The 13,660-nt window shown below is 42.4% G+C and overlaps 1 protein-coding gene across 1 annotated transcript in view; it reads right to left on the reverse strand.

Moving 5' to 3' along the window:
- The window catches only part of LOC306917692 (dystrophin-like), a gene marked incomplete at its 3' end in the record, with an annotated part of 361,506 nt that overhangs the window by 131,744 nt on the left and 216,102 nt on the right, over positions 1 to 13,660 (reverse strand). The window contains exon 3 of the mRNA XM_079530601.1: positions 1,198 to 1,290. Within this exon, the coding sequence (XP_079386727.1) occupies positions 1,198 to 1,290 (93 nt within the window). The remainder of the gene's footprint in view (positions 1 to 1,197; positions 1,291 to 13,660) is intronic.

Genomic DNA, 13,660 nt, shown 5'->3' on the forward strand with positions numbered 1-13,660 from the left:
GACACGGTACTGGTAAGACTATGTAAACATGGTATATATCAAAATGTGCGTTAGAATGTCTAATTTTACCCCAAAAAAGAATTGAGTTTATATGATGTTCCATTTCAGAGCTAGGGGGACTTTTAGCTGGATAGGTCAGATTGATCATGACTGACCATGCTATTTATAGATGGCAAAATATCTACAGTGGTACATGTGAGAAACTTTTTATTTTATTTTAATTGAACTAGACAACTCACCCTTTAAAATGAGATATTGCATGGCTATGTACGCCCAGCAGAAAAAAAGTTATTTAGAAAATAAAACTTCAACCGGTCATAACTTTTTTTGTTGTCCTAGAAACACTACCCAGTGTAAATGCAGGCTCTTTTAAATGGCTTCCAACACCACAACTAAACATTTTATCAACTCAGTTCATTTTTTTCCTGGAAGCAGACAAGCCAAGCTTTCTCTGAAGGTCTTTCGTTGTCACACATTCACAACAGAGAATTTTCAATAAATCATTCAAAAACGCCATTCTGCCATAGAGAAGTCTAAAAACTATATAGAAATCCATGAAACTCTCAAAGAGTTAAAACTAAAACACTTCACTTTATGTGCAATGAATCGAGGATATATGAAAGTATATCCTCACTTTTTTAATTATATTACGGAAGAAAATTAACTTTTGCACGATATTCAATTTTTTTGAGGAGGAGCTGTATTAACCCATTTTGGGCGAGAACCCTTTTTGGTGTTTTAAGCATTATGTTTTAATTTAGCTATTGAAAAATAGCAGATCTACAAGCTCATAGCGCGCCACCGAGTGGCGCGCTACGAGCTTGTAGGTCTGCTATTTTTGAAAAATCGAAGAACCACTGACATAGAAACATAGCTTTTTCAGAAAACTGTCGAAGTAGAAGACATTTTTAGAATTTGATCTCAGGTCAAAATGGGTTAAAGAGGAGAGAAGGAAAGAACAAAGGAGGGGAGAGGTATAGAGAAGACTGGTATGAGAGAAGGAGATGAGAAGAGAGATGGAGAGGAGAGAAGCAGAGGAAATGACAGACGAAAAGAGCGGTGTAGAGTGCGATTAAGGTGAGAGAGATTTACAGAGAGAGAGAGAGACAGATGGATATCCAAGTTCGATTAAGACTAGAATGTGCGTGTTCATGTGTGTGTGTGTGTGTGTGTGTGTGTGTGTGTGTGTGTATTTACCAGCGACTGTCCAGACAGTCCCTCCAGCAGCTCCAGCAGACGCCTTCCATCACACAAGTCTGAGAACAGATCCTCTATGGGAGGCTTCCCTGTCTGCGCACACGCACGCGCACGCACGCACGCACGCACGCGCACGCACGCACACGCACACACACGCGCGCACGCGCACGCACGCACGCACACACACACACACACACACACACACGCACACACACACACACACACACACACACACACACACACACACACACACACACACACACACACACACAGGGACAAAGAGAAGGTCAAGATCATAAACGCCTGGTTCAGATCGTCATACGTAATAAACCTTCACGAGGCCGACATTGACCCGTTATACAACTTAACATAATACCGTCGCTGTCGGGCGGAAAAACCTCCGATGTCCGAAACCAAAAAACTTTCAAAAATATAGCCGACATAATGAGGTTTCCACCCGAGACCTCATTATGTTGTTGGCTATGTTTGATTTTATTTATTATTTTCTATATTATCTGGACTCTCTTAATATTGGAGAGTCCAGATGGAACCAAATGGAACCATGAGGCTCATCTTATGTATGTGCTTATATTGTATATGACAATAGTTATTAAATCTAAAATGATACAGATGTTTTCTCGGTTTAAATGGGTTGAAGGAGCAGAAAAGGGTATGGTTGTAGTTTCTATTATAGGCCTATGTTAGAATCCCCATCGATGATGTCACTGGTAGGCAGGTGTCTGAACTGGCGCACGCACGCACGCACGCACGCACGCACGCACACACGCACGCACGCACGCACGCACGCACACACGCACGCACACACACAATATGCGTGATAATATAAATATCATCACGCCACAACATTTTGAAGAAAGGTCTGTCATACGGTAGATAGATCTGGGGACAAACAATGCTATTCATATCCTGCATTACTATTAAATCATAACATGACGTACCGAACTGTATAAAAAATATATCAAATATCATTGTTCAACTCCCCACAGGGGGGGGACATCAATTTACACACCGTCTAATAGAAGATGAAAGATGAAAGATGCTACAGTGTGTGTGTATGTACAGTACTGTATAGCTAGATGTCTGTATGTGTTATCTCTGTGTGTATATTGTATTGTTGTCCAGGCAAAATAACCGTGATTTACTTGCATACGAGCCATACACACACTGATGAGAGTGCGTGCGTGCGCGCGTGCGTGCGTGCGCGCGCGTGCGTGCGGCAAACCCCAAAAGTAGCAGATCTACAAGCTGGAAGCGCGCCGCGAGCTTGTAGATCTGCTACTTTTGATGCCTCCGTGTGTCGCTGTATAGTGTGATCAAGACAAGTAGGCAGTAGGGCGTTGATTTGCGAAAAATCACACCCATGTGAACTGAGCGGTGCAGGCTGCTCAACAACAAGTTGTACTGCTCAGTGTGAATGGCCCTTTTAGCCAGTGTGTGCGACCCCAATCAGCTGCAGGGGTCAATGGGTCGTACCACAGACAGACACACACACACACACACACACACACAGACACAGACACAGACACAGACACAGACACACACACACACACACACACACACACATTCTTTATTTGAGTGCGCAAAGTACAATTAGTTTAACAGGGAAACAAATATAACGGGGTTGACAGCACCTAAGGATACACAAACATGGCACCTTCTCCTCCACACAGACAAACTGCCTATAACAGCCGAAAACAGAGCAGTACTTGGCAAGTTGTTTGGCTTTGCTCTTTGTCGTGCCAGCTATTGTAATAGGCCACTCATGGTCAGTTTGTGTAGATGGCCAATTGGCTTCCGAATATCAGTATGGCGAATCTACATCGATACCCAAGATTTGTTATGATTCCAAGTAATGGCCCACCTCCAGAATCAGGACCTCCTTGTGACTGGTGTCAACATAAACAACATCAGGCGTATTTGGGATGTTAGTAAAGACATCGCATGCACAACTAAACCAATATGGTAACACTCTTGAATGTTTATACATTGCTGCACTGGATGGCACATATTTTCAAACTGCGTCAGACACTAGGTCAACAATACGGTCGTGGCGAGCAATACGGTATATACATTTTTGTATGCATTATTTACATCGATTTGTTACAGTATGTGTTCGATGGATTCTAGGTGTTGTTCAGAATCATGATGGTTTATACAGACTAGAGGGGATGCCAGATTGACAGATTGTACTTTGTTGGTAATACAGACTGGAATGGCTTAGGGTCGACGACAGAGTACAGCATCTTGCAATGGGTCTGGTCCACAAGATTCAATACTCCACCAAGATACCCATGTACCTGTCTAGATACTTCCTTAATGTTAACAAAGTCCACACCCACAACACCAGAGGGAGTGCAACGAACCATGTACAACCCAGATTCGGCACAAACAAGGGACTAAATTCTTTTCGCTCCTATGCCACCAAAATGTGGAACGCCCTACCAACAGTCATTAAGACATGCAAATCCCTTGACTCTTCAAAACCCTTTTTCCCTCACTGTATATGTTTCTTTTCCCTTTTTACCTCCATTATGATGAATTCCTGTTCTGTTCTTTGTCTATATAGAAGTTTATATTTGTACGTCTCTAAATGTTTTGATGAATTGAACATGAAGTGGACCCTATTGTAAACAAGTGTAATGCTTAATTGGGTCGTCTACTCACAGTTAACAGCCTTTGTATTGAGTTTGTGCTTGAAATGTACTGTCATTCTACAAACTGTTAATAAATATTTCAATCAATCAATCAATCAATCAATACTTGCAGTCTTGCTTTGATGGTGAATTTTAAAACATCCTCCCCGATCACATTTGTACATCGAATGTTAAACAGAGTGATCAATACAAGCAAACAGCTTGTATTGCCTGCATGCAGTCGAAGTCCACGCCAATGTTTGTTTGGCTTCAGGTCTGTTTTGTAGTAAACAGAACCCTTCTAGCCGTTTTCTCCCTTGGTGGGTGAGGGTATAGCCTCCACTATACCAGACTGGAGTCTGTAATTAATCCATCAGGGGTGGGCACAGTTTCCGTAGTTTTTTTTTAGATTCCTGTCCGATGGCAGAGGTCGTTGTGATCTGGGCCAATCAGACCAGACCCTGAAGCCCTTGAAGCTATATGTGAGTCAAGTTTCCTAGAGTCTTTCCTCCTATAAAGCCCAGGAAGTTATTCTGGTCTGCAGCAGCAGCCAGGGGGACCTTCCTCCTGCACAGGTCCAGTAGGAGTGATGCGCTGACCATTTCTATGATGATAGACAGTCTATTTAACTACTAGTTGAGTTGTTGTGGATTTCTCTCCTCACTCTGATACAGCAGGACATGGAGAGGCTAACCATAGTTGTTACAGCTCAGTAGAGTTTAATTTCCATTACCAAGTGAGGAATATATACTGTGTCTACTTACACATGATAGTCAAAGCAAAGAGATGCAAAGTGTCAGATTTCATGATGGCTACACCATGTCAATTTGCCATTTTGGATATTTTTGATAAAATAAAAATTGCATTTTTAACTAGTCAATTTTCGAATGGTTTTTTGGGTATTTTTTTCCACCTCATACAAAATGTCTTGTAGCCTACAACTGTAATACAAATAAAGTCAATTTATGTCAATAAACAGTCTAGAAAACAAAGCGACAACTGTGTAAGTCAACGCACGTGAGCTGCAACTGGTCGCGGCCTTCATCAAGTCACCTTTCGCGCAATGTGGCCCTCGCCCCAAAATGAGTTTGACACCCCTGATATACACTGAAGGAATAAATACCAGCACTCACGTTATCCGTTAGGATTCTTGTTTTATTTCAGTTTCCCCCAGCGGGTGTAACAGACAGACAGACAGACGGACGTTTCGGCCGGGTGGCCTTCTTCAACTTTAATCTCAAGTCCGTCTGTCTGTTTGTTTGTTACACCTGCTGGGGAAAACTGAAATAAAACAAGATGTTGTTTAAGTTAATTTTAAGCTCTTCATTCTTCATTCAAAACGTTACACTTTCTGTTGTAGTTGTAGTGTAGTTTGTTAAACACGTTTGGAAGCTTAACGATGTTTAATTGACTACAGGCGATAGAGTGAGAGACAACGCGTCGTCAACTCTGTATGCCCAGCTGTGCGTATGGGTCGAGTGGATGTTTGTCTTTTTCTTTTTTAACTGGTTAGCGTCTTGTGTTGTTGTTGTTGTTGTTGTTGTTGTTGCTGAATTAAGGACTTTTCAGATGGAATAATTTATTTGGAACAAGAAGACACGCAGCAGGAGGACTGCACAGGTAAGATGAAAGAGGTAGAAGACTATGTTTTCACCCGACGGACAAGCTATTGTTCAACCGTGGAAAATATGCGTGGCTCACGCAGTTTATCAATTCGACCCAACATGAAACCTGCATTTATAACAGTGAAGGGCCCGTTACTTTAGTGTTTGTTAGATAAATTCTGACATTTTGTTTACACGTCATGTCAAGTTGGCCATTCCATCATATTCTGTTGGTCAACTCAGATAGAACTTTGGCCCAGACCGTGTTCCATATAGGTCATATTTTGTCATCTTGCCCTTTTATCATCATTTTACTCATAGCCTACTGCCTGTTTACACAGGATTGTTCATCTTATCCTTTATATTATTTTATCATATTTATATTATGGATTTCCTGACGCCACATTCAGATTTAATATCTTATATCTTGTTTACTCCTTATTCGGTCTCCATACTGTCTGTCCCCAGTCAAGTAAACTTGCCATAATGAAAGGTCTATTTTGATTCGAGACTACATGTATTTGACCTTGATGCCTAGTGAGAAAAGAGATAGCTGCTCAGTGGGAGTCAGGGAGGGTTTCTCTCTGTCGAAAGTTCACAGTACAGGGAAAGTTATCAACAGGTTGCCTGGCAACGCCAGCGTCCACGCTCTCCCGGCTTGAGGCGACATCAATGATACCAGTCTCATCATCCATGTGCTGGTCCAATGAGTGCTCGACAACCAGCACCACCGTGGATATTGCGGAAATGAACTATTTACCAGCCAATGAACGTTTATCAACAACTGACGTCAGATGCAGTATAAGCCAGGAACATACTGTGAAGAGGAGTTCAGGTTCAGTTCGGATCCATATTGGAACAATTGAATACTCTAAATTATAGTGATGTATTGTACTATTATTATTATTATCTGAACCATGTAGCACATTCTCTATGTAAATTGACTTTATTACCTACTAAAAATTACAGTTAAAACCTTAAACTTCCTCTCAGAACTTTATTTCGTCTGTCTCCAATTCGTTTTTAAGGTATCCTTCTATTTTTTATGGTACCGTGGCTGTCATTCAAGATTTAAAGGGCACTCCACTCATTTTTAAGGTAAATACAGCACGGTATTTGGTCTCCCTGCTGGGTTATTGAAGGTATATATATATATATATTTACAGTCCTTTCTAATTAGCATTACAGAATAGATATAATTTATTTGTATCCATTAAATGGCCTTTCTCGCCATCTTTCAAACAAATTGATCCTTGGGGTCGCCGGATTTTTATACACAACAGTGTTACCCCGCTCTGAATCTCGTCAGCAATCATCTCCCCTTCATGTTTGTTATGAAATAACAGCATAGAATAGCAGCATGGCTATATGTGACCCCAATCAGCTGCAAGACTAACCCTGGTGTAGGTGAAAAGGTGGATTGCTGCGCGTACTGCCTTGGATGCCTTTCCTACTGGCGTTTTCCCCCAGGGGGACCTCCTGGCTCTGTACTCGGTCCCCTCCTTCTCATGTACACAGCTGCTGCCAATGTGGACCTGTACTAAAGTGTTGCCCCCTTGCACGTTATTGTATGTCTCATACTGTATATACTGTGTCTGCTGGTTTATGCTATGAATATGTATACATTTTGGATTTTTGCCTCTCCTTGACATGTCTTTCCTTGCGTCGCTCTCTCCCTCTGTAAACCCGTGATCTGACGATAAAGCTGATTCTGAGAATGATGATTCTGACATATCATTGATACTGCTGTACTGGACACTGTACTGGACACTGTACTCATTCATGTCGCTGTCTATAAGCAATGCCTTGTTTTGTTTTTTTTCTTGTCAATTAGCAGTGTATCATTTGTTGTTTTCCTGCCAAACTGGCTGTCTCATCTGTAACAAAAGTCGCATTAGTTAGGACGGTAATTCTTAGAGTATATATGAATAGAGACGGCACCCGGATGAAACCCGGAGGCGAAATGGACATAGTGGCCGAATTTGATATTGCAGCGTGGGCCCAAACACATGAACGCGCTGGTCCGTTGACTATCATTGTTCACGATGACACGTGAGCGCTGAATGCCTGCAATGATAGTCAGCGGCAGCGCGTTCATGTGTTTGGGCCCAATCCATCCCAGAATGCACTCTGTTCCTACCCAGAATGCACAGTGAAATCGCCTCATGCGCTTTTGAGGAACTTAATGCAATGGATGGGAGGAGAACTCGGGTGCCGTCTCTATATACTCTAAGCGGTAATTACCGATCTTAAGACGTATTTTCATGACAAATACTGGGCGCTGTGACGTAAAATACTGCCGTAACGCTTGTTTTGCGACACGACGATATAAACGATGAACGAGAACATTTTTCACGATAGACATTTTCTATCGTCTATACGAAATATATCGTCATATCACACAGCCCTAGTACAGTATTTGTGTTACTAACAGCGGGCGGTGGTTCAGGGACACAGCTGTTGTTCATGATGATATCGATTGCTTTTGCCGTACGATGTTGCCAAAGTTATATGCCAGTTTGTTTCTGGAAACTTTGTTGTTGCACAGAGCACAGGTTGTATCCTTTCACGGACAAAACATATAGTTGCGCCTCAATCCAGGTTATAATTGAGTCGGGCGTAATATCCACTAGGTAGTCGTCACATATAGGGGAACTTCTCTCCCCTAATATGTGACCCCAATATTTTTTTGTATTTTATTTCAGTTGTTGATTTCATTAATGTACAATTTGTGGTTTTTTACATTGTATTTCAGACTTTTATATTTTATACATGAATGTTGAGTACTGGTGGTGTTGTTTTGTCCTGTATCTGTTCTGTAATTGTTCATGTTCATGTATCTGTTGTTTGTCCTGTCTCATGTGCAAACTTCAATAGAAATACTTGAATAATAATAATATGTGACCCCAATCAGCTGCAGGGGTCAATGGGTCGTACCAAAGACAGACAGACAGACATACAGACAGACAGACAGACAGACAGACAGACAGACAGGTTTTTGCCCGACAACGACGATATGTTCCTCTGTGTGTGTGTGTGTGTGTGTGTGTGTGTGTGTGTGTGTGTGTGTGTGTGTGTGTGTGTGTGTGTGTGTGTGTGTGTGTGTGTGTGCGTGTGCGTGTGTGCGTGTGTGCGTACGCCAGTGTGTGCGTGCGTACGCCAGTGTGTGTAGCTCGTATGCGGGGGTTGATGCAAACTCCATTGGCTGCTGGAGAAAGCCATAATAATTCAGATACACGAGTTGTATTCCAAATGAGAACTGAGAAGATGAGGCTGCAGCCTCGCGGCAGCGCGTGGTGATTTCACACTTATTAGCTGATAGCTTGGGACAGAGCACTGTGGGTGTGTGTGTGTGTGCGTGCGTGCGTGTGCGTGTGTGTGTCTCTGTCTGACAGCTTGAGACAGTGCACTGTCACAACAACACCAAGGCACTGTCTGAGAAATGACACAGTCTGCTCGTTGCGCATAAAAGCGTCCCTGTGAAATGAGAACTGAAGAAGGTTCCGCCTGCGTGCATGGATTAAAGTGAAATAAAAACTCTCACGACTCTAATGTCTGATTTGTGTAACAAAAGAGCCACCCGTCTCTCTCTCACACACGCACACGCACACACACGCACACACGCGTAAATCAGCTATTTTCGGCAGACGTGTTTACAATTTAGGCCTTAAGCAGACACTCTTACCCACAGTGACTTTGACAGTTATAATGAGCAAGGTAACACGTACATCAAAGGCAGAGAGCCAGCTGTGCAGAGCCTCAGTAATCTAATAATAAGATCACAGGTAAACCCAAGACTAAGAATATACTATCAAAAAATGTGCTGTATACATTGAAACAATAGGATACCATTTAAACAACGAGCCTAGCATGTCTATTGAGTGTCGAGGACTGAGCCCTGGGGGACACCGGTTCAACTAAGTGTTTAAGTGCCTTCCTTGCACGTATTGTATGTCTCATACTGTATATACTGCGTCTGCTGGTTTGTGCTATGAATATGTATATATTTTGGATTTTTGCCTCTCCTTGACATGTCAATGGCCCAACCTCGTGGAACGAACTTCAAAATTCCTTAAAACTGAGCTCCCTGCCATCCTTCGGTCAGTTCAAAGGAATGCTCCAGAACATTTTTCACCGTGATTGCTCCTGCTTCAATTGATTTATTTTACTGGTTGTTCTGCATTTAAGTTCCTTTGTAATTCATCCTGATTTATAATGTTGTGTTGATGTATTGTTTTGACTGTATTTGTGAATTGTAACCTCGGCTACATTGAAAATGAGGGCTTACCCTCAACTGTATTTCCGAGAATACATTAAGGTGATGATGATGTCTTTCCTTGCGTCGCTCTCTCCCTCTGTAAACCCGTGATCTGACGATAAAGCTGATTCTGAGGATGATGATTCTGACATATCATCGATACTGTTGTACTGGACACTGACTGCACTGTACTCATTCATGTCGCTGTCTATAAGCAATGCCTTGTTTTGTTCTTGTCAATTAGCAGTGTATAATTTGTTGTTTTCCTGCCAAACTGGCTGTCTCATCTGTAACAAAAGTCGCATTAGGAGTAGGACGGTAATTACCAATCTTAGATGTCTTTTCATGACAAATACAGGAAAAAACATGGCCACTAGTGCCATCTCTCTCTGTCACGCACGCACGCACGCACGCACGCACGCACGCACGCACGCACGCACGCACGCACGCACGCACACACGTGAGAAGTGTGTGAGAAGCTCAGTGTAAGTAATTGAAAACGAGGTCAAAATGCAAGCGCTGCAACACCGCCGCTGTCCCGCCTCAGATCAATAACGATGCAAATGCAGCGTTCCCACACCAAGACACTTCATGACTTTAGTCGACTGAATCCACAGTCGATTTAGTCGACTAAAACGTGTTTTTTGGCGGGCCTTGATGACGTCATGATGGCTGGATCTTATACACTTGCATGCTGAAAACACCACCCGAGCGCAACCAAACATAATGTCTTTTAGTTCTACCCGATCTCTTCTCACCCAATTAGAAGTTATATTTCATTAACAGACTGCCACCATACAGATTGGACAGAATTACATTTTATGCGTTAAAATGTTTTACTCTACATGCCACTTCAATCAACTGTCCCAAAGCTGTCTCTAACCACCAACGCATGGACGGCACTCACTGTATATGATTGCGAACACAGTGAGCACTAACTATGAGACCTAGCAGAACATGTCTGTGTCTGTCTGTCTGTGTGTCACACTGTAACACCACCCGCCTGCCACCAGAGGGCGCAGCTGTATCACACACAAAACACACACACACACACACACACACACACACACACACACACACACACACAAAAAAACTTAACTTAAAAAACTTCACTTAAAAAAAAACTTAACTTAAAAAAAAACGTAACTTAAAAAAAAACTTAACTTAAAAAAAAACTTTTAAAACTTTTTTTTTTAAAAACACATACACACACTAAAAAAAGAACTAAAAAAAAACACTTAAAAAAAAGAAAAAAAAGAGAACTTAAAAAAAACCTTAAAAAACTACGTAATTTATTCTAATTGTTGTTATTGCAATTTACGAGCTGCGTTCGCTTCCCGCGTGCGCGCGTCTTACTTGTGTGATATGTCACCATCACCTCCGAGTTTAGTTCAGCCTATATTCTGATTTATTGCCAGCCAGCTGAGCCATTCAACCTTATGAGGGATTATTCAGAAGGGCCAGTTTTTGTGCCATAATACCCTCTCTCATTACTCATTATTCTGAATCAAATGTGTTACGTTATAAAAAATGATTTGTTATGCATGCATGACACATAAAACTCGTTTTTTCTTCATAAAAAGAGCCATTAGGTTATTATTATTACATTTTCATAATAAATAGCTCATATATACCAAATCATAATTATGTAACATAATGGACGGAGCGACGGACAGGTTTAGCAGGGTTTTCATAATAATCTGCGACCTACCGTCGCAATTATGTAGCCTAATGTGAGATGTGATATACTGTAATAATTTCTGGATATTCTGACAGTTTTAAATCCCGCCACTATACCTCTGGTCTGTCTGTATAGCACCATTGTCTACGTTCATGTTTGTGCTGCGTGGAGGATGACAAAGAGGACATTGCAAAGGATCCAGACATTTATTAACAGCTGCCTGAAGCGCATTTTCAAGATCTGGTGGCCAAACAAAATTAGAAGTGAAGAACTCTGGAGGAAAGGGAGTCAGGAGCCAGTGGAGAAACAGATCCTAAGGAGAAAGTGGGGATGGATTGGCCACACCCTGAGGAAACCGGCAGCTAGTACAACGCGCCAGGCACTGACTTGGAACCCCCAGGGGAAGCGGAGGAGAGGGCGGCCTAAGAACACCTGGAGGCGGGACACTGAGGCGGAGCTGAAGAGACAGGGAATCAGCTGGGGAGAGGCGGAAAGGACAGCCCAAAACCGTGTTGGCTGGAGAAGAGTCGTTGATGGCCTATGCTCCACTGGGAGCAACGGGCCTAAGTAAAAAAGTAAGTATGTTTGTGCTGCACATTGTGGTACTGTCACAGTATGTGGCTCTGTGTTGCCATACTGTGGCTGTGTGTGGGCGTCGGCTTTCCTCCCAGCTTCCAGCCTTGGCACACCTGTCTGTGGTCACCTCATCACACTCAATTGACACACCTGCCGGCCATCAACTCTTCAGCCCTGACAGTATTTAAACCCTGGTCTTCACTCCACTCATCGCCAGATCATTGCACAACCTTTCATGGTCGTACGATAGCTTGACTCTAGCCAGTGTTTACGTTCTACTGAAGTTATAGTTTAGTTATATTTCCTAGTATTTTGCTCCTGTGTTTCCTGCAAACTCAAGCTCTTCTCCTCTCCTCCAGAACCCAGCTCACCTGTTCTACTGCCTGCTCGTCTGCCTCATCCTCCATGTTTGTTTTACATGCAACCTTCCACAATCTCCAATAAATATCTTAATTTTGCTCCTGTGTTTGGCTCTGCATTTGGGTTCAACTTTCTGCTACCGTGACAGGTGCATTGTGGGTTGACAACATCATCTGAACTGGTTTGAAAAACCAATGGACATCAAATATATTGATCTGATTTAAAGTGTGTCGTCTTGAAATGATATGCAGGGATTTGAACAGAACCGACTTGACTGACTAGTGACTACTGTGACTCCTATGAATCCGACTTTAATCCATTTAGACCTGGGAACGATTCTACAAATGTCTTCTAAATCCTGACAGTTTTCTGAATAACCTATGTTTATATCAGTGGTTCTCAAACATTTTCATGTCAAGGACCCCCAAGATTATATGTAATTGGCCGCCGACCCCCATCTGAAAATATGTAGTTCCAGGGACCCCCTCCCCCCCCCAGAAGCAAAGATTTGAGTCAAAAACGTTCGCTTTCAAATAATATATGCAAAGATTTGCGCCACATTTTCACGATTTTTCAAAAATAGCTCATAGCGCGGCACCGAGTGCCGCGCTACGAGCTTGTAGGTCTGCTATTTTTCAATAGCTAAAGGAATGCTTGAAACACCAAAAGGGGTTCCCGCCCAAAATGGGTTAATTTAATTGACTTTAATTGACTGATTTAACTTGACTTGAACTCTCACAGATTCCCTTGGCAAGTTGGCAGTGGCTTATTTTCGTTACTGTATGCCCAGTGCATACATTTTGTGAAATGAAAATGGGCACAAAAATGCCTCAACAGAAGAAGAGTAAAAGCACATTGTACCTTTTGACTCTAAAGCTGTGTTGGCTACATTAGTATGCTCAACAGCCTGCTAGGGAATAATGTTATGTTACAACAAACTCCTATCCAAAGACCCAAAAAATGGGTTTCGGTTATATTCTGACCCAACTTAACCCATTCTGGGCGGGAACCCCTTTTGGTGTTAGCATTATGTTATGCTTTAGCTATTGAAAAATAGCAGATCTACAAGCTCATAGCGCGCCACCGAGTGGCGCGCTACGAGCTTGTAGGTCTGCTATTTTTCAGAAAACTGTCAGGATGTACAAGACATTTTTAGAGTCTGATCTCAGGTCAAAATGGGTTAAAACTACTATCCCTGCATCAAAAAAAGTCATAGATATCTTTCCAATCCAAATGTTTTCAGGTCGGGTTTGGCTGCCAATCCGAACCTCGCTTGGTGTGACTCTGAACGTGTTTGTTGCTTGTTGTCGCCGTGGGGGGGGGGGACAGT

Source organism: Electrona antarctica (genome assembly GCF_951216825.1).
Source record: "Electrona antarctica genome assembly, contig: SUPER_24_unloc_1, whole genome shotgun sequence".
NCBI lineage: Eukaryota > Metazoa > Chordata > Actinopteri > Myctophiformes > Myctophidae > Electrona > Electrona antarctica.